This window comes from Mytilus galloprovincialis, chromosome 3 (genome assembly GCF_965363235.1).
Source record: "Mytilus galloprovincialis chromosome 3, xbMytGall1.hap1.1, whole genome shotgun sequence".
Lineage (NCBI taxonomy): Eukaryota > Metazoa > Mollusca > Bivalvia > Mytilida > Mytilidae > Mytilus > Mytilus galloprovincialis.
In genome coordinates, this window is record NC_134840.1 from 96,489,663 (window position 1) to 96,517,291 (window position 27,629).

General features: G+C 30.4%; 2 protein-coding genes across 2 annotated transcripts in view; one reads left to right on the plus strand and one right to left on the minus strand.

The window, feature by feature from the left end:
- Positions 1-7,841, plus strand: part of LOC143069474 (uncharacterized) — a 31,243-nt gene extending 23,402 nt beyond the window's left edge. The window contains exons 3-6 of the mRNA XM_076244124.1: positions 594-2,431; positions 2,923-3,079; positions 3,818-3,986; positions 4,440-7,841. Coding sequence (XP_076100239.1) covers positions 594-2,431; positions 2,923-3,079; positions 3,818-3,986; positions 4,440-4,623 — 2,348 coding nt within the window. The 3' untranslated portion in view covers positions 4,624-7,841. The remainder of the gene's footprint in view (positions 1-593; positions 2,432-2,922; positions 3,080-3,817; positions 3,987-4,439) is intronic.
- A 1,042-nt stretch (positions 7,842-8,883) lies between these two features.
- Positions 8,884-27,516, minus strand: LOC143069475 (lysophosphatidylserine lipase ABHD12-like). The gene is made up of 12 exons (XM_076244125.1): positions 27,299-27,516; positions 25,265-25,395; positions 23,806-23,911; positions 23,006-23,110; positions 20,952-21,028; positions 20,495-20,624; positions 19,518-19,555; positions 18,663-18,742; positions 16,903-16,985; positions 16,119-16,197; positions 13,223-13,350; positions 8,884-12,783 (listed from the first exon to the last, which is right to left on the minus strand). The coding sequence occupies exons 1-12, from the start codon at positions 27,409-27,411 to the stop codon at positions 12,750-12,752; spliced, it is 1,104 nt and encodes a 367-aa protein (XP_076100240.1). The 5' UTR covers positions 27,412-27,516; the 3' UTR covers positions 8,884-12,749.
- Positions 27,517-27,629: the final 113 nt, after the last annotated feature.

Genomic DNA, 27,629 nt, shown 5'->3' on the forward strand with positions numbered 1-27,629 from the left:
ATAATGGGTAAAATCATACAGAACCATTAACCATTTGTTAACAGATTTTGGGCAATTTTTCAGAAACAATCAAACCATCTGCCTACAAAAATAGACATGGCATAAGACAAACACTTACATCATAAACATGGTGTCGGATAAAATTAGCAGGGTAAACATGGTTAAAGAAGTTTTAAGATATCATTTAGGAGAAAAAAAATAATCATAATGGAACAGACAATCAAAATAAGCTACATGTATGACCATGATAACGGGGATGTCAGCCGCAATTACATGTATCTCTATAAAGTAACAGTGAGATAGACCACAATTACAAATCATTAAATAACTAAGAATATAACACCATATAAAATACTGTAAAAATGTATTAAAAGAAAGCTCAAGTACTTAACATGACTGGTTCTAAACCAGACAAAATGGACTGCTGCCCATGCAAAGTATGATAAGTTTGAAGTGATATTTAGGTAATTTAACCAATTCTTAATGTAGAACAACTAACATGACTAAGGATATCAACATGTTTCAAATCAAATTTAAAATGTTATTAAAAGACTTGTATTTTACACATTTACATTTATATTGTTCCATTACAGGTTGTCCATCATGTTACTATTACACGCCTACAGCTTCTCCTTTACATCATGACACGTGTCATCATAATGTACCTCCTCCATCTTACACTGCGCTACGTGATTTGAACGATCCAGGACATACAGGGGGTCGGGATGGTGTGGATCCAAAACGTTCTTCACTGCAAAACATGGGTGATTCCTCACATAAAGAAGCTGGAAAATCGTCATGTGCAACAAAACTTGATGACATGGATCCAGAAATAGACGTTGTTGGAAATGCAACATCATATCATTCTACGTGTAATAGTTTTAATACATCTAAGGGAGGTAATGATGATTTAGACGTTGAAATTGATGTTGTAGGTGGTGTGCCACCTTTGACCTTCGCTGAGAAGGATATTATAGTAGAAACAGTGAAAAAGAAGAAAAAGAAAGAAAATGAGACAAAAGAAAAAACACCAAAGAGTGATAAATCTGGGAAAAAGAAAGAGAAATTTTCAGCTTCAGATAAAGAAAATAAAACAAAAAGTATAAAGAAAAGAAAAGATAGTGAGAATAGTGAATGTGACAAAAATGTGAAGAGGAAATTAGAATTGAAAGAAAGTGAAGAAAAATCTGATAGTTCTGAAGAGTCACCAAAAACAGCAAAATCTGCAAAAAAGAAAAGTATCAGTGAATCATCAGGGGAGATAATCACTAAACCCTCTAAAAAGAAATCAATAAGTGATTCTACAGATGTTGCTAAAAAAGGGAAAAAGAAAAGTGTTAGTGAATCTTTGGAAGTAACAAAAACAATAAAAAAGAAAAGTACTGATGATGAAAAAACTGTGAAAAAGAAAAACTTAAGTAAGTCATCTGATGCAATAAAAACCGGGAAAAAGAAAACATTGAGTCAGTTATCTATTGACATAAAAAAAGCAAAACAGAACAGTTTGAGTGAGTCGTCTGTTTCAATAAAACCAGGGAAAAAGAAAAGCTTGAGTGAGTCGTCTGTTGTTGTTAAAACAGGAAAAAAGAAAAGTTTAAGTGAATCGTCAGATGCGACAAAAAAAGGAAAAAAGAAAAACTTGAATGAATTGTCTGATACAGTAAAAAAAGGAAAGAAGAAAAGCTTGAGTGAATCAGAAGATGAATCACTCAATGAAGTGAAAATTAAAAGTTTGGAAGAGTCGCCTTCTGTAGTGAAAACAGGAAAACAGAAGAGCTCAAAAGTGTCACAAGTTGAGGTGAAAACAGGGAAAAAGAAAAGCTTATGTGAATCACCAGAGGAAATTAAACCTGCAAAGAAGAAGAAATTAAGTATATCTTCAGATGAAAAGAACAGTTCAAAAAAGAAAGTTCCAAAAACACCAACAGTTGTCACTCCAAGTGTTAAAGGAGGAAAGAAAAAAACAGTTAGCAAACCAGAAAATAAATCAGAAAATAAATCTGGTGATAGTATACAGAGTAAGCCAAGTAAAGTAGAAAACAAGAAACCTACAAAACGGAAAAGTACAGATGAGGTTTTTACAAATGATTCAAAATCAGCAAAACAAAGAAAACTGTCCACAAGTGAAAGTACAAAATCTTCTAAGGATAAAATACAGCTATATAACAGAAGTAAAAGTGTAGATGCTAAAGTGTTGAAGGATAAAAATGAGATATCTAAAACTTATCCAAAAAGACGACGTGTAGCATCGTTTGATCGGCAGCTCAGTACTGAATCTGTAGTCGTACGGAGGAAAAAATCATCAACATCAACCAAGAATACATCTGTACATGTTGTTCCAATTGAAAAGAAAAAGACAGAAGTAAAGAAAGTGAAGAAAAGAAATCACAACTGGGAATTTAAATTTCCTCCTGAGAAACGAAAAATCATGGTATGTTGAAAAATTATATTTGTAATAAAATGATATATATACTGTTCATGCTGTTACCATGTTACAAAATGTTTTAAAAAAAAATAAAAAGCATTTGTTGACAGTAAGGTTACGTGTAAGTCCATATTTGAATGTTTTAAAAGATAAATTAGACCTTACAAATATTTTCTCGATAAATACTTGCTTCAGATTAATATGACATTGTATTGATACATGTAGATTATCTATCTTGAACTGAAAACATGAGAGAGTTTCTCAGCTTTGATCTCATTGACAGACTGTAGCTCTGAGATCAGATGCAAGTCAGATCCTTCCTATTGTTTAAAAGTCCAATAATTTGTTTATAATTATCTTCCAAGGAAACATCAATGATGTGACATTATTATTTCAAGTGATCTCATTCTAGGAAAGGATAAAATCCATCTGATGAGTAGTATATATAATATTTTGCCATACAAACATGACATTTATAAACATTCTCTATTTTACAGGTATCAGGATCCATGGTTGAGAGAGAGTGTTACCCAGCAATCATTCATACTGATGGAGATATCATCTATATCCGTGATGTCGTCATTCTACGCTCAGGTCCACGTAAAACAGACATTCCATACCTAGGAAAGGTCACAGCTTTCTGGGAAGAAAATGGTTAGTGATAAATAGAAATAAGTCATAATGTTTTAAAAAGTGAAAAATTATAGGTCTATGTACGCGCCTTCAACATGGAGCCTTGCATATTTATTACTTAGTTAAGTTTTAAACTTTTCTAGGTATTTTTTGTATTAGATTAAGTTATTAAAAAGTTTTAAAAACCTATTTAGAATTGTATTTTCCAAAATAGTAAATTAAATTGTTGAATAGAGGTATGTCCCGTACTGTCTATTTTTGCAATAGAACCAATGAAAATTCAAGAAAAGGAGAAAATATGTCTTATAAAAAAATTAAATGAATAAATAAGGGAAATAACTCTAAAAATGATTTGCACTATTTGGCTTGAGCATGGCTATATATGTACAATGATGACTTACAGATAGAGTTCTTCTTTTGTCTCATTGATATCTCACCATCAGCATAAGATAAAGAAATGAAAGAGCTTACAAAATCAATGGTGTAAAATAAAAAGGGAATGAACAATTATATTTGTACTATATTGTAGATGTCAGACATGTCAGAAAACAGAAAAAAATGAAAAAAAAAACAAAATATAATGGAAATGAATAGTACTAAAAGCAGGGTTGGTAGAAAAAGATCTAATTACCTTAGCAATAAAGAAAATATGAAAGAAAAATGAACAAAACAGAGGTTTTGACTCTGTTTTATTTGTGATCAATACTTGATAAAAACAGTATGCCATTCCTGTTCATGGTGATTTATTTTTTTATTCAGATGAGATGATGATGGGTTTACTATGGTATTATCACCCAGAACATACAGACTCTGGTCGCCTTCCTCACCATCTAACCAATGAAATATTTGCCTCTAAACACCGTGACGAGAACAGTGTAGCTTGTATTGATGATAAAGGATATGTTCTCACATATAATGAATACTGCAGGTACATGTATAAACATGTTTTATGTCCATATTTTGTATGCAAAAAGTAAAATAACAGAAACCTAACTCTAAGGAAAATTCAAAAGGGAAAATCAAAAGCTCAAACACATTCAACACGTATGGAAAATAACTGTTATATTAATTACTGCTTAGGTCAGGCTTTTCCTCATGAATAAAATGGTGGATAAAACCTGGGTTTAGAGCTAGATAAAACTCACTTCTATTACAGTGTGGCTTACCATAAAAATTGTATTCCTCTATCATTTGTACATTTTGTTTGGTTTTCTCTTAATCCTCTCGGATTATACACTTACCAGGACAAGAACTTTTGCCTATTTCATTTGACCACTGCATCTGGTGTGATACATCATTTCTCCATTGCAGTCCTTTTACAACTGTTTTAAGTATTTACATGTAGTTCAAGTCATTTGTACAATTTTATTTTGCTTTATAGGTACAGAGGTGAGAAGTGCCGAGTAGAGAGTAACCTTTCTCCTAGACCCATGGTGTTTCCTGTCCTAGAAGATAACCCCAGATCTCAGAGAATCCCTGCCCCTGATGTGGACAGTAATACAGTTTATATGTGTAGACAGGTGTATGACTTTAAATTAAAAAGAATTCTCAAAAATCCTTCATAGTGTTGGGGATTATTTTGAACTTGAATTTACTCTGTACATCATTTTTACATGTACATATATAGATATATATATATTTGTGCTTTAGGTTTTATTTTGAACCATTTAATAGAAGCTGCTTTTGAGTCAAAAAAGTTTCTCGATTTCAAATTTGTATTCCTTTCAAAAAATCTGTACTTTTATTTTTAGCGAAGATGCATTATACATTTTTGTATGAATTTCTATACTAGTGAGTAGTCTTAATCTTGAAAATAAATACCGAAATGCTCTTGTATCTTTTAATGAAAACACAAATTTAAATTATTTAAGTCTTTTGTAATATGAGATACTTCGTAGGAAAAAATCCTTTTTTATATACAATGTTTGTCATTGGTCACTTCATTGCTAGCAGTCTTTTCACAAATTTAAAAGTATGACTGCTTTACAACTTGCAACTTTGTACTTTTGACCTTATTGTTTATTTTATAGAGTTTATTTGATAAAAAAAAGACATAAATTTTACGAATTTGGATACAATTTTAGTTGTAGATTTACACAATTTGTAGCTTTTCTAGGTAAGACGCAATTGTGAGGGCTGTAAAATGCATAAAATTGATAAATTACAATGTAATACTTTGTTGGAACATTTTTTAGTAGTTTCTGTTTTAAGAAGCACTATTGATATATATTGGGAATAAATTTACACTAAAATTTAGTGTATTTGAATTTGATCAGGTGCCATTTTTTTCAATTCATACTTTTTTTTATATCATACTCATTTGTTTTCCATTTTGTATGAAAAGTTTAATGTTCAAGGTGATTTCATTTTTGTACATGAAATTTTTAGACTTGATCTTTTGTTGTCAGATGATATTTGTGCAAATCTTGTTTTTATCTAGTCCCATATAAAGCACAATTGTTAGTTTTGTTGTAAATTTTTATTTCATGTTCATGTTACAAATGCATTTATATATTGTTATTATTATTTGTTTTATGAAATTCTTAAAAAAAATGTCATGTTGTTACGGGGAAATTGTTTTATTGTGAATGGTTTTAAATGTGATGTCTTTTTTGTAGAAAATCTCTAGAATTTATATTAAGTTTGTATATATTGTTGTGTTTGTACAAACAATAAAAATTGTTGTTAGGAATAAATGTTAAAAATTGATGTACTTTATATTGATAAATGTCAAAGATCTGTTTTCAATTGGGATGGTAGAAAGTTACCTCCCTTTGAAGATTTAAAGAGTTGTCTTTCATGTTTGCATGTATGTTACTTCTGTTAAAGTTCTGTGAGGGAAATGTTTTTGTCACAAATCATATTTTATGTTTTAATATAAGAATAAGGAGATGTGGTATAATTACCAATGAGACACCTATCCACCAAATTTCAAATGAAGTGAATGTAAGCAAGTATAGGCAACCTTCTAAACTGTTATGAGGTAATGTTACAATCAGGGGTATTTTAGATTTTGAGTATTAACTCGTATTAACATTTTGTTGTATACTTTAATTTCTATTTCTTTTTATACTCAAATATATAAATAAGATAAAATTTGAATGAACTGTACTGTGTTTCAACAAATAAGGGGAGATAATTTTATTTTGCATCAAATATTTCTTACAATTGGAGTTGCTTTATGTTAAAAGATTTTTATGTGAGAAGCTTGCCATTTATTTTGATAAAATGTATAAAGTACCTGATTACAAAATAGATGGTTTGAATATTTTGTGTTTAAGTCTAAAACATGATATTTAGTAAAGTGCTGCACTAGAATCTCTTTTTCATAAATGAAATTTAGAGTTGTGTAAAAATTGGTTTATACATATTTATGTCATTGGGAAAGAATATGTGGAATCATGCAGAATGTGAAAGGTTTAAAGGTCAACATCAGGTTTGCATGATTTGTTGGTATAACATGTATGCCATTGAGAAAAGATGCAAAATGTCAGAGGTCAAAAGGTCAATACAAGGTTTGTGTGATATTTGGTATAACATTTGTACCACTGGAGAATGTGTGTGAGAATGCTGGATGTCAGGGGTTAAAAGGTCAATGTCAAGTTTGTGTGATTTGTTGGTATAACATGTATGCCACTGAGAGGACGCAGGATGTCAGAGGTTAAAAGGTTCATATCCGGTTAGTGTGATTTGTACCAATAGGAAAGGATGCAGAATGTAAGAGGTCAAAAGGTCAACAAAATTTATAGCCATTGTTGACACTACAAAGATATTCTACTGAGAATAACATGAGAAACCTGTTTATAAAAGGCATTCAAAAGAAGACATATTAATGCCCTTTATACTTTTCATAAAGTCTTGTGCAGTATGATTAAGGAGTGATATTAAATGCAAGACCACACATTTGTTTTAATATCATTATTATTCAAATTTGTTGGTATATTGTCCATTACAAAATCTCTTTGTAAGTGTTCAACATTCAATGCAGATATCATTTTAATGGTAAACTTATGGATACTCTTACCAGTTTTCACAGACAAAAAAAAATTGTCAAATATCCTGTTAGATTAAAGGTTTATTCTATTTTAATCTTATTTACATGAGTTTAAAAACATTATCATTGGTTAATTTTTTGGGAAGAGGAAGGGGGAAAGATAGATGTCAAGATAAATTTGGATTTTATTGAAATATTAATTATCTAGTGAAAGAAAAATAAAAAATAAAAACTTTAGGACTTTGTTTGCATAAAACTTTTTATGTTAAATTTGTTCTTGTGCTTAGTTCCTTTCTTTACGTGAACCTTAAATACCAAGGGATGAGGTCAATTAAAACTGACATCTATTTTATTTTTGAGCATATTAATTTGTTCAAATACAGTATGTTTATTGAGTCTTTCAATTTAATCATTACATATAAAAATTATATGGCACACAAACAATGCATGTAATTGTTATTTTTAACCTCTGTTTAGTTAGATTGGACCAGCCTGTCATATTTATAGTAGAAAAATTCATTTCTGATCATTTGCATGTAATAGAATATGTCTGATATTGTTACGGTTAGAGATTTACCAATAGTTTTATGTCCACCTAAAAACTAATCATCATAGATTTTTGCTACGTAAATATTTATGTTTAGCAAGATGGAACATGCCATTGTTTTAGATATAGAATGAAATGTTATCATGTGTAATTTAGAAATCATGGTTCATGTATCTTTTATGGTGCCTACTGTTTTTGTAATGATAGGCAATTTGAAATAAAAAAAAAAATATCACTTCTAATTTGTTGTTGTTTTCAAATTTAAATATTTGTCAGCATAATTTGCTGTTCCCAGAATTTTACTTTAGAATGCTTATTGTTTTGCATATGCACCAGTGAGTTTTACTCCAGAATGTTTTGATAGAATGTTGATTGTTTTGCATATGTAACATTACAGTATTTGTTAGATTTCTTGGCTCTTTATAGTTCTTAATCTGCTTATATTACTTCTTCAATGCATACAACAGGTTTGTAGCCTGCCGCCAGGTTTCTGGATTTTCTTGCTGAGCATAACCCCAAAGACTGATTGATGGCCTTTTGCTGTTTTGTGATCTTTGGTTTGGTTGTTGTCTTTTAGACACATTCCCCATTACAATTCTCAATTTAACATTGGTCTTGTGGTAGCTTACTTGCCATGATCCCTGATAGGGTCAATCCATAGATTTAAAATTTGGTATTTGCTGCTTCTTGGTTAAACACTCAGCATTTATGAGTCTGAACAAAGACTTGTAACCCAGGATTCAAAACAATGTAACATGTCTTCCTATAGACATTTACCAGTTGTGCAGTATCTTTAAATTGCTCTGAAGAATATAATGTTCTTGCTGGGTTTTTATAAAACTTTCATTAGTTATATATCAACATTGTCTTGGAAAATTTTGAAAAAACAGTGCAAGTCAATTAATTTTAAGAGTTGTACCCTTAGAAATATAAGTTATAAGGAAAATTGTATTGAAAGCCCTCTCAAGTGTACAATTCATGTTTTTTTTTTCATCAAACCCTTATCAGAGGTTTATATCAGCAAAGTCTCTAACAGTTTCAAAAATCTGTGACGATCAACTATTTTATGAGTTGTGCCCCTTGGAAATACTAATCATATTTAAAAGAGAGACAAAAGATGCATCTCATAAGTAAAAGACAACCTGACATTACCACGACAAAAGAAGAACTAACCCCATCAGTTGTGATCTCAAGTGCTCAGGGAGGGTCATCAGATCCTACTCAACAAATGTGACTGATTAGGAAATGTCTATTAATGGTAATGGAACAAAAATCAAAACAAACTTGACTATTTATAAATTTATTCCATAATACTTTGAAAATTGCATTGATCAATATTCTCATATCACATTTTATTGGAATAATACAAAAGATAACAAGACATTAGACGTAACATCATAAAAGACGGAAGGAGAGGGAGTGACATTCATAAATCAGTGATCAAAAATCATTTAACAAAAAAGTCATTAAAATAAAATTTCAAATAAAACGTGAAAAGTGTCAATAGTAGAGTTAAAAAGTGCTAATAAAACCATACATACATAATAAAACAAAAAACAAAAACACCATAACTTTTGAAATACATTACCAGATAAAAAAAAATTTAAAGCAATCTTAAATAAATGAAACCAGTTGCACAAAATATAAATTAAGATTTGTAATTCATTTATAGTGTTTACAATTTAAAATTATAATATGAATATACATATTTTTCTCAGACAAAAGAAAAAATCCCTAAATTCAATTCAATTTATATTTCTTGTATTTGTGTATAACTAATAACCATGTGCTATTTTAAAATTGTTCTCAAAAACTTTATTTCGTCGATCCTCTTCTCCTTTGATGATTCATAAAATCCACTAAAATTATCTAATCGCCTTATTCATAAAAAAGTTGGAGGTATTAATTGTCATTTACTTGTTATTCAAAATTAATGCGATGAATCATAATAATAATAATTTGTTAACAATATATACACTAAAAATCACTCATAAACATCTATATATATATAACACAAGTATCAATAACAAACATTCTAAAAAAATATACATATTTAAGTAAAGTACCTACTTTTGAAAATGACAGGATTACCCTTTGATAAGAGGTACCATGAGTGTGACAGTTTTCCTCTTTAGGACACCCTTATGATATGTTTGAATAGTTCTTATACTTTCAAAAAATTTATATGCATTTTTAAATTCATCCTCTTAAACATAAGAACCCCTGTCAGTCTAGCTGTCTGCATTTTCAGCTCAACTTGTCCAAAATGGATAGATGGATAATGATGAAACTTAACACAGTTGTAAAATACAACATGAGAAATTGCATTAAGGAATATTAAACTGGTCTAACATAGGGAGATAATGAATTTTAAGAGTTAGTTGATAAACAGGCTATTGCTAGTAACTGCATGTATATTACAGGGGAGATAATTAATCAAAATGAAATATTTCAACATTGCAATATAAGTGTTGATAGTCTCTGGTCAGCACAACATCTAAATGACTGATCAGATATTTATAACTTTACTTACTTTGAGATCATATGCCCATGAAGTAATATAATCATTTTAAAGGTAGATCATCAAATTTTTTGGGTATCCTTTCATGTGTTCATTTAAAAAGGTCTTATGAAATATGGAGATGTGTTATAGTTGTTAATGAGACAAAAATCCACAAGAGACCAAATTACATAGCAGTCAGCAACTATAGGGTGTAAAAATGACAAAAAGGATAAAACTTATCCCATTTCAAGCTATAAAAGGTTCTAACATAACAATATGTAAATTATTCACATACCGATATAAGAAGGTGTGTAATGAGTGCCAATGAGACAACTCTCCATATATTCATCATGCATATGTTGGTACATTTCAACAGAGTTTTTAAGGAGGTTTGCTTGTCATGTTTTGGAATTTTTGTCAGATTTTCGAAATCCTCTGGTTTTATCAATTTGAATGCCTTAAATAAATTGCCCATTGAACCCCATTATTTCTTTTTATAAATCTTTTACATGTTTAATTATAAGCCATCTGTAATAGTCTTACAGAATTTTAATTATTTTTAATCGTTTTTGACGACTTGTCAATGATAAAGCTATGAAAAGTCAAGAGACAACATTTTCCCACCAAAATTTCAAATATTCAAAAACAAGCACATTGACCTATATATTTTTTTTGCTCTTTTGATTCCTTTATTAATCCCCTATCAATATAAACTAGTGTTTTAAAAACCTTATTATTTTGAAACTGAGAAACAAACTCCCTTAATGTATAAAGTGAAAAATCAGTTTATCTTATACAGGCCATCTTTTTGTAAATATGGAAATGATTTAAGTAAAAGCATTAAATTCCTCTCATTATCCTGAAAGAGGATTATAGTTGTTGAGTTTAAAGTTTGATTAATTGATAATAAATCTGTTTGCAAGGGTCAATTTTTGTATTTTTTACCCTGTGAAAGAGATCTTTTTGAATATATGAAAAGAGGTTATCACAATTTTATATTTATCACAAAATAAGAACAACAAAAAATTCCTGGCAAAATTTTTCCACAAAACAGTAACATTAACAGCGATAATTGGTGAACTCAGATCTACGGGATTTTATATATAAAAACAATGGTACTATTCTATAATGGAATGTATATTCCAAGATCATTTTAAAAGTACCTAAAAAATTGATTTTCATTGATAAAAATATATACACCAATAATTTTAAAACAAACTTGTTCTAAACATTTCTTTGATATATATGATAACAATAGGAACACTTTTAACATTTCATATCAATTATAACTTTAATGGCTAAAATAGCCATCATTACTTTTCAGAGCTTATCCTAGCATTAACAAAAAGTTTGATAATTAAGCTCCAAACTGACAAACATAAGCAAATTATAACAGCAGTAACATTGAAGATAATTAGCCGTTTCAGAATCTAAAGAATCATGGGTAATTTCATTGTTCGTACCCCAAAATGAAAATAACGCCACGTCATTGGTTAAATTTTCATTGTTTATGACATTTTTAACCAATCAGGACGTTGTGGTGTACACTTTTGAAAATATTACCCAGGATGCATTAGATTCTGAAACGGCGAATTCATAACTTACTCAAAAAATAGCCATCATTACTTTTCAGATTAAGAGGCATAACAAATTGTAAATTTAAATTCAAATCAAAACTAACAGCAGCATAAAAAAATAATAAAAGCAGTAATATTGTTGAGGTCAACTCTTATCATGACTCAAAAAATAACTTTACAGATCTTTAACAAGCATTAACAAATGGTAAAATCTAACAGAGAAAATTGAAAACAGCAATTTCAGAAAAACATTACGAGATCAATTTTTATACCATTTTTGAAAATCAAATATCTGATATTGTATAAACATTCAAAAAACAAATATACTAATTATGTTAAGGTAGCAGAACTCACAAATTAATATCTCTTTTTCAGATGCATTATGAAAAAATGGTTATATCCATGTCAATGGGGAAACTCTAAAAATATTCTTCTGATAAAAAAATACAATTCGGAATTTTATAAAATTTTTGATGATTTTTTTATGCTGGTTGAAGGGAGATGTAGAGAAGAGTACAAAAAGAACCCCCTCATAACCATATCCTTGCTACCACCCATTAAATAGAAAAACCCCTCATATATTATCCAAACCATTATATTTTTCAATGCCTTTTGAGAAAAAAAAAAATCACAAAAGATAATACATGTATATATATATATTTGTAGAACATTTTTGAGCTTGACTTTTTTTTAAACTTTTATAAATAATTTAAATATATGACAAAATTTTGGCATTAATGGTATGTTGAACACAAAGGATTCCTCGGATTATAAATTTTTGTGGGTTTCGATTGCCATGGCTTGATGAAAAAATAGATTTTGAGATGGATATTGTCAAAATATACCTAATTTTTAAAAACTCCTAATATGAACACACCTACTTCATTGTAAACATACAGCCTTATCCCACATTTTTGGCCATATGCTTTGGGTATATGACTTAAGAATAACAAATTACATGAAGATTCACACAAAGATATCATGTTAAATGAACAACCATAAATGCAGGATGAAGATCTTCTGAGTACTACTGTTGAGAAAGACTGTGGGTATATCACTAAACATTAGTATCAGTCCTTCTTACAGGTCTCGTGAATAAAATTCCTAAAAAGATAAATAAAATGTTTACAATGACAAATATTTAAATACATTAAAGGAGTACAATATATATTTTTTTGAAAATGTTTGTTGCATATTGGAAAGAACCAATGATTATTAATGCGATTTTTTTTGTCAATGCCTGCAAAATTTAGCATTAGGTGTATTTTTTTCAAAGAGACAAAAAATGAAGAAAAAACCCCCAATTAAATGAAACTAATTCATATTTTTTTTTAATTCACTATAAATTTTCTGAAACTTTTCTTTTTTTTTTAAATTAAAAGGCTGATAAAAGTGTCTAACTTTCCGTGTTGAAGGCTTAACAGTGACTTTGAGATGAAAAACTGCCGAAAAGAAATTATTCCATTGCCAAGTTTATGCAAGAATTTTGTGTCATGAACTAACGCCCCTTAACCCTTTATTTCCATTTTCAGCTTTGACTTACTTGACAATATTTGGTATTTCCAGAGCTTTGAATATATGTTTATGTCCTAGACCTTCAGATGCATTAAATGATACAAACTCTATAGAGGCACTGCCTATTTTTCTGGTCTTCTCAGCAGCTTCATATAACTATAACAAAAAAAACTTTAAGAATGAAATGGCAGTTTCTAAAACCTTTACACACGTAACACTAAAATGTATAAACTGTGTAAAAGTACTGGATATTGTTCTGGTTGTTTTTTAATAGCAACATGGAGAAGACGTTACTAAGTTGAAAAACTTGTGTCTAATCCATTTGTCTCTTTTTGGAACAATAAAATATGTTTTAACTAGCAACATCACAGAACTTGAAGTTGAAATATAAATATGATATTAAGAATATTGTAAAAATCTCTCAAATATATTGTAAAATGAATTATTTCTAGCCTATTCATTTTCAGCTGATTTTGTGGAAATGTATTTCTGTTTCTTTTAATACTGTTGTTTTATGTATATAAAAGGAGAGTGATATCCCCTCTACATCTCCTTTTATCTTAGTATTTTCCCAAAAACAGATATTTCAATTATTTACTTTATTCTAATATTCTTTTTTTATCTTATTTTTTTTCTCAATTCTTCTTTATTCAAAGCTAGAAATCTACAATGACATATATATGCACTGCTTAAAATCATGGACATTACATACTTGAGCAATGATTGAAAAATACAATTTTTCTTTATCTATTACTTATTACATATTTATGATTCCAACAGCCATTTGCAAACTTTCCAACAGATGAAATTTGCAATTCTGTTTAGGTAACTTCTATTAATTGAGCTCCTACACAATTCTATGTATCTACCCAATCTTGTTTTTTTTTAAATGTTTATTTTTTTTATAAGATTTCCTGATGAAGATTAATTCATAACCAGATGCTCCGCAGGGCGTAGCTTTATACGACCGCAGAGGTTGAACCCTGAACGGTTGGGGCAAGTATGGACACAACATTCAAGCTGGATTCAGCTCTAAATTTGGATTGTGATTAAATAGTTGACACAGCATAGGTTTCTGACACAGAATGAATGTGTTCTAATGAACTTAAAAATTTTTGTTTTCTCTTAGAGCAATTCACTATGCTGTTGAATATTAATCCTCTCAAAAAAATGTTTGAAGAAATTTTCTTTTTATTTATGAAATTTCAAATGAGAAAAATTGAACCCAATTTTTTAATCACATCCCCCTTTCCCTTATTCCAAAACTAATCTCAATTAAAATATTCAAATGGAGTTTGCAACAATAACTACTCATTTAAATACATCATAAAATATTAAGATGTAAAAAAACTGCTTGTTATCACTGAATGGTAAAGATCATTTAAATTTATCAGTTGGTAGTAAAAAGTGAATATACATTGTATATTGTATATAACAAAGATTTAAGTTGATTCTGGACAAAGAAAGATAACTCCAATTAAAAAAAATTCTTGCAATAAGATATTTCTTGCTTACTATTCTAGACAAAGAAAGATAACTCTAATTAAAAAAAAAATTTGCTATTTCACAATATTGTGAAATTAGATATTTCTTGCCATTGCACAATACTGTGCAATTGAAAAGACTTGCTATTGCACAATACTTAATATAATAATTTTAGATCCTGATTTGGACCAACTTGAAAACTGGGCCCATAATCAAAAATCTAAGTACATGTTTAGATTCAGCATATCAAAGAGGCCCAAGAATTTAATTTTTGTTAAAATCAAACTTAGTTTAATTATGGACCCTTTGGACCTTAATGTAGGCCAATTTGAAAACGGGACCAAAAATGAAGAATCTACATACACAGTTAGATTTGGCATATCAACAACCCCATTTATTCAATTTTTGATGAAATCAAATAAAAATTAATTTTGGACCCAGATTTGGACCAACTTGAAAACTGGGCCAATAATCAAGAATCTAAGTACATTTTTAGATTCAACATATCAAAGAACCCAACCGATTCATTTTTTGTCAAAATCAAACTAAGTTTAATTTTGGACCCTTTGGACCTTAATGTAGACCAATTTGAAAACATGACTAAAAGTTAAGAATCTACATACACAGTTAGATTCGGCATATCAAAGAACCCCAATTATTCAATTTTGATGAAATCAAACAAAGTTTAATTTTGGACCCTTTGGGCCCCTTTTTCCTAAACTGTTGGGACCAAAACTCCCAAAATCAATACCAACCTTCCTTTTATGGTCATAAACCTTGTGTTTAAATTTCATAGATTTCTATTTACTTATACTAACGTTATGGTGCGAAAACCAAGAAAAATGCTTATTTGGGTCCCTTTTTGGCCCCTAATTACTACACTGTTGGGACCTAAACTCCCAAAATCAATACCAACCTTCCTTTTGTGGTCATAAACATTGTGTTTATATTTCATTGATTTCTATTTACTTAAACCAAAGTTATTGTGCGAAAACCAAGAATAATGCTTATTTGGGCCCTTTTTTGGCCCCTAATTCCTAAACTGTTGAAACCAAAACTCCCAAAATCAATCCCAACCTTTCTTTTCTGGTCATAAACCTTGTGTCAAAATTTCATAGATTTCTATTAACTTAAACTAAAGTTATAGTGCGAAAACCAAGAAAATGCTTATTTGGGCCCTTTTTGGCCCCTAATTCCTAAAATGTTGGGACCAAAAACTCCCAAAATCAATACCAACCTTCCTTTTATGGTCATATACCTTGTGTTAAAATTTCATAGATTTCTATTCACTTTTACTAAAGTTAGAGTGCGAAAACTAAAAGTATTCGGACGCCGTCGACGACGACGCCAACGTGATAGCAATATACGACGAAAATTTTTTCAAAATTTGCGGTCGTAAAAAAACCCTTTGTAATAATTATAAAGTATTATCAACCAACCTTTCTTCCCAGTTCATAAGGAACAATTTCATCATCTTCAGCATGTATCAACATCAAAGGGGATGTTACTTGAGCAATGCTACAAAAAAGGAAAATAAAACAACATAAATACTTGAGTGTCCTATTCTTTATGTACATGTATATCTGTCAAAATAATCTCCTACTTAAGCTAGCAATGCTTAAACAGACCATTGCAAAAAGTGAAAATATATCCATCGAAAACAACATCTTCCTTGCGCAAACATTTTCCTGTTTATTGGTCCATGGAATCTGAATTTTAACCCTAATTTGGAGTAAATGTTAAATTTGATTTCTGGTGTTTTAACGCATAACACAGTTGCTTATCAATATAAAATAGACATATGACAAAGTTATAAATATACATAAATCTAATAATGTCTATAAATAAATAATTTATTTGTTTAAGCTTAAGAAATGGGAATCAAAGTAAAACTATTCTGTATAATATAGCACAAATGAATTATATTTTTCAACCATTCACAAGTATTGTTTAATATCCTGCAATGTATCCTTGAAGCTTCATGTTAATTTTTTTATTCTTAAGCATTGTGTTTGATTTTGATTGAAATGCACATGGCTTAAATGTATAACCATGAAGAAGACCCTCAAATGAACTTTGATGTAAACAGCACAGCTTGGAAGCAGAATAACAGGGGTCTCTGTTTGTACACTTAAAAAACAAGCTGAAATGTCTGTGTACAGGTTAGTTAAAAAAAAGTTGGTTGCAAGATATATGGTACTATATGCATTTAGATGTACTTACTTCTCGTCACTACTGAAGTAGATACCATTCTCAGCTATTGTATCTATAAATATCTCTTTAAACATTGGCATAAATCGGAACAACTAAAAAAAATTTCAAACAATATTATTTTTTTATATGTAAATGTGCTTTACCACCAATCAGGGCTTCCCATTGAAGCCAGTAGCCGGCGGAAATCCACCGTTTACGGTGGCTTCTTCACTGACAAAAATATAAATTCAAAAAGAAAACAAGAATGTGTCCTCAGTACACGAATGCCCCACTCGCACTTTCATTTTCTATGTTCAGTGGACCGTGACAATGGGATAAAAACTCTAATTTGGCATTAAAATTAGAAAGATCATATCATAGGGAACATGTGTATTAAGTTTGAAGTTGATTGGACTTCAACTTCATCAAAAACTACCTTGACCAAAAACTTTAACCTGAAGCAGGACAGACGGACGAACGCACAGACCAGAAAACATAATGCCCCTCTACTATCGTAGGTGGGGCATAAAAATATTTTTTTTCAACTGTTTACAGGCAGCCGAGAGATGTATTGTCGCATAGTCGCGGTCACAATAAACAAGGATGAAAAGTCAGTGTTTACCTTGGGCTAAATATAGTTCACATGAATTCAGGTCACTGATTGGTTGTCTATTTAAAGTCAAAATGCATCGTTTCTTTTCAAAGATATGTTCCGGTGGTCATTGAAGGATAACAATAGAGACGTTCCGATGGTCATTAACTCGTTGGGTTTTTTGTCTTTTAAAACGTGAAGACAATCAGATAGGATGACAATCTTATGTTATGGAATAATATCAGTCAAATTAAAGAAAGTGTAGTAGATAATATTGTTCAGAATCTGGAAAACAGTATCTTTTGAAGTTCATTTTTCAAAGCCCACGTGGTGTCAGAGAATCAAGGTCAAAATCGAAAGTAGAATATTGTCCACTCGACCTCAAATAAATAACATTTCCAAATGATTTATGTATCCGACTTATTGAACAGTTTACAAAAAAAAAGAGAAAATCAGAGGATATATCAATTTTCTGTCAATGCTTGAGAAATAATTGTATGATTTAAATAGTCTTTGGAGAGAAAAGGGGGGTCATTTGTTTACAAATGCACGTAGTTATGCAAAATAAATCGATCAAGATTTTTAACAAACCGGATTATTATATAAATAAATCTCCTTTAAAAGTAAATGAATTTTAAGCATAAGGTAATGAAAATAAAAACTATAACATAAAAAAAAAATGAAATTTCTTTGAGATTTTTTTTTCTTTCTTTAATTTCATACATAAAAAATAGTCATTTGAAAGATGAAATTAGGTGCCAGGAGATTGCGAGAATGCAGGATTTTGCTCTATTTATCCCAGACCCCCTGCCGTAAGGCACCAAGCTGTAAGCTTGGTGGGCCTCCGGCTTCGCCGAACGCATGTTACAGCCACCTATAATTTTAATTGAGCCTTCTACTTCAATTTCAATGGAAAGCCCTGACAAATATTGGCGTTTAGGCTTGTAAAGAGGTCAAACATACCGGATTTCACTAAAACTTATGTGAACTTGCAATAAAAGAAAATAAGGTAAAATTGCAATGAGTTAATGTTTTATTTTTATTCAGGAGGATGTCAGACGCTATTTATGTTAAACAGGAGGACAGATGGTCAGTTTTAATTTGCATTAAACTTTATTTAATCATCATATAACCTCTATACTACTGTTATCATTGTTGAATTACATTGCACAGTTTTCCTAGTAAACTATATACTTACAGCAGTAAATGGATGTCTTATAGCAGCATCTCGGATGTTATTAAATGGAGATTCTAATACTACTCCATCTGGATCTTCATCTAAAACAATCATAAAATATTGTTTATATTAAAAAGAAAATACAACAAGAATGTGTCCATAGTACACGGATGCCCCACTCGCACTATCATTTTCTATGTTCAGTGGACCATGAAATTGGGGTCAAAACTATAATTTGGCATTAAAATTAGAAAGATCATATCATGGGGAACATGTGTACTAAGTTTCAAGTTGATTGGACTTCAACTTCTTCAAAAACTACCTTGACCAAAAACTTTAACCTGACACACAGACGGACGAACGAACGAACGGAGGCACAGACCAGAAAACATAATGCCCCTCTACTATCATAGGTGGGGCATAAAAACTCTAGCGGCAACAGTAGCAACACATCAGATTGTTTTCTAAGGGAAGTAATTTGGGTGTAAATTATTTCCCTTGGCAGTCAAATTGAAACATGTGGTACAAGGTAGTCTGAAAAGAGATCCATACTAGATTGAGTGATGGATTTACCAAGGATGAACATGCTGAAAGAAATAACTATTGTTCAGACAACAACCTTATCTAAATTCTAGCTGATTAAGCTGAATTTGTCATATTTATGAAAGAGTTTAGAAACGTTGACCTCAAACTATGGCTACTAATGGAAATAAATCTTGCTCAAAATGTATCAATAAAAACTACCTTAAGTTGCATTTTACCATATTAACATTTATATATGTTTAAAAAAACAAATAAAAGACAGCTTTTGCATCTGACAAACAACTGTAGGAAATTTGCATAATGAATAAAAACATAAATACTGTATACACTTACTTTTAATACACAGTAACCTGGCAAGCTTTGTTGTTATCCTACAAAAATCAAACATATATCTTGTTATATTGATAATCACAGGAATAAGTGTTGAGTATTTACAAATTAGTCTGCAATGGCATTATAAATAACCAATTTTTTTCATTTACTTCATCATTTGCAATTCAGGATTGTCTACTTCTGTTCAAGGTCAGTTTAGTTTGTATCACTGTAGGTTACAGAATAAATTAGATCTTTTTTTATTTCTTATGTCCAGCCTTCATCAGTTTTCCTGTCTGTGCATTAATTGTTTATCCATCTATCTATTTTTGTTTGTGGTTATATGAACTTAAAACTTTAATAGAAGACATCTTCACTCTGAAGTGAACTTCTAAAAATATATGCCAAGTAAGGGTCAACAATGTTGGAAAGTTTTATTTTTGCTTTTATATATCAGATCTTCCCAGGCTGATTGGCGATTATGACAAAAGTGTGTCAGAAATCATATCTCATATTCTTCCTCAGTCAAAATAACCTTCCATCATACCGAAGTGAACAAAGAAATAACATGACGGGTGCTGTATACGGTGCAGGAAATGCTTACCCTTCCAGGGCTCCTGATTTCACTCCCGGTTTTTAGTGGAGTTCGTGTTTTTTCTTATTTATTATTTATAACTGTTGATGTAAATGTCCTTTGGTTTTGTGAGTCTTTGTTTACTCCTTGGTTTTGATTGTTATTGTCTTCCTTAATGATAAAATTCGATAAATGTTAGACGTAGTCTACTTTTGTATTTTACTTATAAATATATTATGTTTTTCCTTGTACAAGTGTTATTTGTCAATTAACTCTATAATGTCAAGTGCCAATCTTTGCCAATACTTGAATTCATTGAACCCTCATCTATTCTCACCAGCATTTATGTGGTTTAGTCTCTTGTTCCCTACAGAATCAACAAATAAAGGATAAAAGATAGATTTACAGCAATGATTAAACTTACGCAGTGCCAAGAGAATGCCCCCAGAGTATGACGGATGAATCTTTACTTCTTTCCTTTATCCATTTATACATGAAGTATCCATCTTCCACAACTCCATCCTCTGTTGGATGACCTTTGGAATCACCATATCCTGTGAATAAATACTTTTTTAGTTAGGCAATTAATGATTGTAAAGTGTCTTTAAAAGATCAACCTAAAACATTTTAATGTAATTTGACACAAAATGTTTTCTACATCAAATAGAAGCATGAAAACAAACCATTTGTATAAATAACCTTCATTTTGACAATAAATGTTGTAAGAAGACTGATGTGAAGCTTACTAAGCATGCCCCCAAAGATGCATGTACTTAACTCTATTTTATCTTTAACCTATGATTTATTGGCAAATTACTTTTGAAATTTGCTTTGGTCCAAAGCAAAGTTTGGGGTTTGGAAATTTTGTTACATTATTTTACCTCTGTAATCAAAAGCTACTACATGGAAATCTAAAGAAGCCAGTAACTTCAAAAGCTGAACTCTGTGCCATCCTCCCCTGTAAATAAACACAATGTATAATTATTTATTTTAGATGAGATAATTTCTCTTGAAGTTTACATTGGACATAAAACATATAACCAAGTGATCAGAAAAACTCATTTAAATTTAGGCCATGTGAGTATACTAATAAAGTGTTCTTCAAAGTATTTCAAATAGCACCATGTTTTTTTTTTAAATAGACATTTCAAATTCTGTAAAAATTTTAGCAACACATTTATAATTCATTATGTAAAAAAAATCTTTACAATAAGCACAGCAGTGTAAAACATATACATCGAAGCAACATGGTGCTTTAAGACACGGTACACTTTAAATTAAAAACATTCACTACAAAGGCCTAAAATACTCATTTTTTATTATAGAAAAGCAATAAAATTGTCTCCCCTAGGAAACTTACTTGTAAAAAAAATGTGATTGCTTTGATTTTAATTTTATTGGTTTTGTAACAGTACTCATTATTTAGCTTTCTGTGGAAAGGTCTGTAGACTGTTTTTTTGTTTTGCATTTCAATAAATTTGATTATTTTAAACTGCAAATTAAGTATATTTTAATTTTTTTTTACTGCTTGTATTTAAAAGGCCATGACATTTTCCCTCCCACTGCCTTGTTTATTGATCAATATTAAGTTTAAAAGTCCTTTTTCATTTCAAGAAAGACCATATATATACAATATGGAAACCAGTCTTTTAAAGTTTGCCAAAAAAGTAAAATTTCTCATAAAATTTTATAAATAAGGCTTAAATTAAAATATTGTTTGTTTGCCCTTTACCGACCGATCCTATAAATTCGTTCCGCCTGAAAATCTTTTATTTGTATTTACCAGCAAGATTTTATTTTATTTTATTTTTTCGTTCCTACTCATATATCCCGCTCAAAACTTTTTTACCGGAATCCTCGTGTTTTATCTTTAACGTATAAGGTCGAGTCCATTTGGTATCACGTGAGCGTTTGACATGAACACTTGCATTTGAAGTTTCAAAGCATTTGTTTGAAATCGATGTTGAACGCTTCCTGAAATCATGATATGACGTACGTTACTCTGTACCTTTATACTTGAAGAGCAGGGTTCAATTACAAGAAAGCTCGTTTGATACAAAATTATCAACGTGTGTACAAACTATTTTGTAAACGGACGTTGTATTCTATGTAAGGATGGCCTTTTGTGATCCGCGGATCAGGATGATTATGTTAACGATGCCGCTATACTATTAAATCTGACATGACCTAAAGGTGACAAAACCCAGTAAAGTGGAAAATATTTGGCAGTAAAATCGCCAAGTTTTCCATACAGATCATTTATAAATGGGATGTAAAATATGTGACAATTGAGTTTTAAGTCTTGGAACAATTTTATTGGAAACAAAGGCACACACGAAATTTTAAACACTCTAGGGACTTTTTCTACTAATGTTTGTCTGCCCGGACACATCTTACCAGTACAAAGTTATCTCTTACAGAAAACCTTTAGGTAAGAGTACAAGGTACGAAGACTAGTACAGAATATTATAAAGTGCAAATTCAAACTCTTCAAAGTTCCAGGCATATAAACGTTGAAGATATGCGGCACAGCTCTATATTTTGATATTTGAAAACAAAATAGTACTATTAGTAGTGCATATGAATTATAGCTTCACATTCTACCTGATATTATTTTTCAAAACTAATTGTCCCAGAAAACTTATTTGCAAAAGCAAAACAGACAAAAATGACATTATGCAGATTTTGTATCTATAAAATAAAATATTATACCTACCTGCCTACCCATGACAAAAAATATACCGAGCCAATTTTTTTTTTTTGGAAAAAAAATAAAATATTTTACCTACCTATAGCTACCTACCCTGTTTCAAAACATAGGGTCGGAAAAGGGCAAACAAACAATATTTTAATTTAGGCCTAAGGTGACCTCATTTATCCCCTAAAACTTAAAGTTTGTCTAAAGAACATAAAGACTTAATTTACTTGGCCTTACCGTGTCCCAGTTGTTCCGTGCAGATAAAGTATAATTTTCTTCCCATTGCCTAAAAGTTCATCAAAGTCGCCACCTTCTTCCACTGAGGAGTTGGGCAAAATCTGCCTGTAGAATGAAAAACAATACAAAATGATATGATGCTATGTCTACCATAATGTACAAAACATATCAAATTTCCCGCAAATGGGAAAAATTGACATAAATTGACACCATGGGATATACAAAAGGTTGACAAATTCTGCTCACAATATCAAACAAAACTTGTCTACATGAATTTATTCAATGTGTTCAATAGAATAGACCACTTTCAAGTTTGTCTGTTACCAGAAAAAAACTCGTCAATTATGCGCGCCTTTATCACGCCATTTACAAGATAGAGGGGCTTGCCTGTATCCCTGCGCTATAAACATTCATCAAGCGTCTTAGTGATCATCATTGTGCAGGATAAACTAGAAATCCTATTTGTTCTGTAGGTACATAATCACAATTCCCTTATAATGATAACACTGCTGAATATCAATTAGAAGAATTTAATTTGCTGAATAATTCGTGCAATATAGCATTATCATTTTTTTCACCATCGCTCAATTTAGGAACAGAAGTGACGATGCCCCTAAACGCATGAATGATGTTCACTAAAATCAAAGTTTTTGATGAATTTGCAACAAACTCGAAAGTTGTCAATTCAACAGGTTATAGTGAATATAAAATGATCAAAACATATAAAGTAATTATATACTAATGAACATGTCTATTTTAATTGTTTGTAGTTAATGTATGTACTTAATACATATACATACCAAACACCTATTCTACTCTCCTCATTTACATCTAAATAAAAGTTTCTGGCTCCCCTTAGTCCAAACTCCCATGGCTTAGTCAAGTCAATAAATGGTGGCCATCTAACTGAAAAAGAATCAAATACAAATGTGTATTGGTAAACTGCACTGAAGTATTTTTTAAGAAGTTAATAAGCTTAGTGGTTTAAATAAAGATTATAATACATTCCTATTTAAGCTGGTTTCATAACGCTATATATTAAAGGGTTTTACAGATGTTTTGATAAGTGTTGTTTATTTAGTGTTTTAGTTTTGTTTGACATAATATCATGAATATAGTGTGGTGTTTTTTTGGCTCTTGTCATTTATTGATGTGGTTCATTAGTGTTTCTCATTTCTAGTTTTTTTTTTATAGATTACACTGTTGGTTTTGCAGATTGAATGGTTTTACTCTAGTTATTTTTGGAGCTCTTTATAGCTTGCTGTTTAGTGTGAACCAAAGCTCTGCGCTGAAGGCTGTACATGTACCTTGACCTATAATGGTTTACTTTTATAAATTGTTATTTTGATGGAGAGTTGCCTCATTGGCACTCATGCCACATCTTCCTATATCTTTTCACATTCTTTAAATCAAACTTTGAAAGGTATATTAATTATTGGAATATATAATTATATTTGAAGTATAATGTAGTTATAGTGAACTCTCACCATGATAACGTCATTATGCACCAACATTGTGTTTAAAGATTCACTTAGATTGTTAGCCAATCAACAGACTCTAAAAACCACTATTTCTACTACAGTTCAAAATATATCATTGTAAGTTTTGATTTTGTAAAGTGTTCTGTAAACTTATTGTTGTTTGTCCTTTTATCATTTTTCTCCACAACATTGTCTTTTTTCTCATACTCTAGATTTTTTAGCTTTTCCATTTTAATTTCTAAAATTGAGAATGGAAATGGGGAATGTGTCAAAGAGACAACAACCCGACCAAATAAAAAACAACAGCAGAAGTTCACCAACAGGTCTTCAATGTAGCGAGAAATTCCCGCACCCGGAGGCGTCCTTCAGCTGGCCCCTAAACAAATATATACTAGTTCAGTGATAATGAACGCCATACTAATTTCCAAATTGTTAACAAGAAACTAAAATTAAAATAATACAAGACTAACAAAGACCAGAGGCTCCTGACTTGGCGAGTTAAACATGTTTGTGAGATCTCAACCCTCCCCCTATACCTCTAACCAATGTAGAAAAGTAAACGCATAACAATACGCACATTAAAATTCAGTTCAAGAGAAGTCCGAGTCTGATGTCAGAAGATGTAACCAAAGAAAATAAACAAAATGACAATAAAACATAAATAACAACAGACTACTAGTCTTTTTTTCAAGCTCAGATTCATGCGACTTTTTTTAACTTTATTTCCAAACTTCATTCTGACTTTTTCTTCCCCTTTTCACTTTCAGGGATAACTTACCCATATTAAGGAACACCATCTTGGAGTGTATCCATGGATTCGTTTTCACAAACACTGGGATGATAACATAGAGAAAGAATAAAAGTCCACAGATCTGCTTCAGGAATCTCTTTAAAATATGTCTGTAGAAGCTGTGAAAAGAATTAAATAACAAATAACACATAAGTTGATTTATTTTATTTATTTTGTTTGGTTAATGACCTTCTGTCCATCAAGATCAAATATATGCATGATATAAGGCCAATTAAAAAAAAATTGTGTTTCCTATTTCCCTACCTACCCTATATTTTAAGCTTAGAAATATAAAACTAGCCTATCTTAATGTATAAAATTGAAAATGGGGAAAGTGTCAAAGAGACAACAACCCAACCATAGAGCAGACAACAGCAGAAGGTCACCAAGAGGTCTTCAATGCAGCAAGAAATTCTGACACCTAGAGGTGTCCTTCAGTTGGCCCCTAAACAATTTTTTTTTTTCATTTTTCAATTAGCACTGTAAAGTCAGAAGGTCTCTCCAGTCGAATCAATCTAAAATTAAAATTGTAACTAAAGAAAACAATTTTCTACCTACCTGCCATTTTTTTTCAAAGATGTAATATAAAACACACAAATTGTTTTATTTTACCTAAGTGTGTCTTTCTTACAATTTAAATTTTATACCTGATGACAAGAGAAATAAAGGTGTGCACATGTCTGCCAATCATCAAAAGAAAAAAAGAAACAAAGTAAATTGTAGACAATTTTTAGTCTTTTTCATAGAGTAAACACATTTTATTTCAATTTAAAGGACCTTTAACCAGTAGCAATTAATTATACATGCTGTAAGGATTTCAATATTTTTATTGTTCTCCTAATTATATAAGCATTACAGTAAAAAAGTTTAAAACTAAGAAAATGTACATTTAGATATATATATAAATTACGAAATCTTACGAAATAAGATGTATTGTACATGTTCATGTTTGACTTAACCAGAATATAAAATTTATGAATTATTTGTTTACTGAATTTTATCTTTATGTCATGAATGTCTTACACAGGATGCAGTAATTAATTCAAACATATTTTTATGACATCCTTAAAGGGGCACTAGCTGTCAAATTGGTGGTCATCGATTTGACTCAAATTCTCATATTTGGTTTATAATAATGTAAAACATTTATCCAAACTACCAAAAGTCTTAAATAAACAGTTTACAGAGCATGGGGAAGATAATATGTAGGTTCTTTTCATGTGTATTTTAGTCAAGACGCCATCTAATTAACTATCGATTTGACCTCAGATGACCATATAAGCGATGTAGACATGTATAAAGATATGAATAGATTAAACCAACACATGCAATTGGATTTTTTAGGTCTGTTTGAAATTATCTTATAGATTAGAAATATATTTTTCTCATTGTTTTTATCAGTACAAGAATGATTTTATATGGATCGAATCAGTAATCAAAAGATTTACCATAGTTTCACTTTCATTGTCATGATTGTTGACATTCTTTTTTCTTTAAATAACCAGTACACGTACAATACATGCGTTGTCAATCTCTAGCAAGGGGTTAAATTGAAGTTCACATGAATACGGATTAAATGAGGTCGGCTAATTCACTTGCAACATGTGCAAGCGAATCAGTAATTATCAATGTTTCTACGCTTAATTTGACAAAATTAAACCATTTTGGCTGCTTAAAGCGAATTATTATTTCACTATTTCACTTTCATTAATGATTGAACGAAAAAAATCTTACTTTATAGCTTTTTATATATCTCTAGTGGCAGTAGTGCCCCTTTAATCTATTATATTCATTAATTTTAATATTCTTTGAATTTTAATTTGTGTATCATAAGCAAATATTTTAATCATGTTAATCTGTATTTGTAACAGTATTTAAATTACATAAAAATATGTGTACAGACGTATTTACATTTTCGCCAAGGGCTATTGTTGACCGATCGATATGCTGGTCATGTCGCCTAAATTTTTGTGCAGACATTTTAAAAGTTCAGTGTTTTTAATGTCAACTCACTAATCTTACCCTTTATTTTCAGTTTCTTTTTTGTTTATCTTCGGGGAACCATTCTTTTGTTCCTTGGTTTTATTTTCTTTTGCCTCTGAATTAACAGTTTTCCTCTGTTTAACGTTTGACATGACTTTCTCTCCAACTCCGGTCTGTAATGTTATGATGGACTTTGCCCTTAGTGCTCCCGTCAGATGTTACATGCAATTTCATTGGCCAATATTTTTATGACCAATTGCAGACAACATCTCAATGTAAATAAAGTAACACGTGCGTTTCTAAAAATAACACAAGGAATGGCGGATTATACAGACTTCAAATTTCCAACATCAAATACAACAGATGCTAA

Excerpts from the sequence above, each read along its gene's own strand:
- LOC143069475 (XM_076244125.1), bottom strand. The coding sequence starts at position 27,411 with ATGTCAAACGTTAAACAGAGGAAAACTGTTAATTCAGAGGCAAAAGAA. Across the intron at positions 23,111-23,805 it reads GAGAGTAGAATAGGTGTTTG|GCAGATTTTGCCCAACTCCT; the intron begins GTATGTATATGT and ends TTCATTCTACAG. Across the intron at positions 18,743-19,517 it reads CAGGTTACTGTGTATTAAAA|ATGAAGATCCAGATGGAGTA; the intron begins GTAAGTGTATAC and ends TGATTGTTTTAG.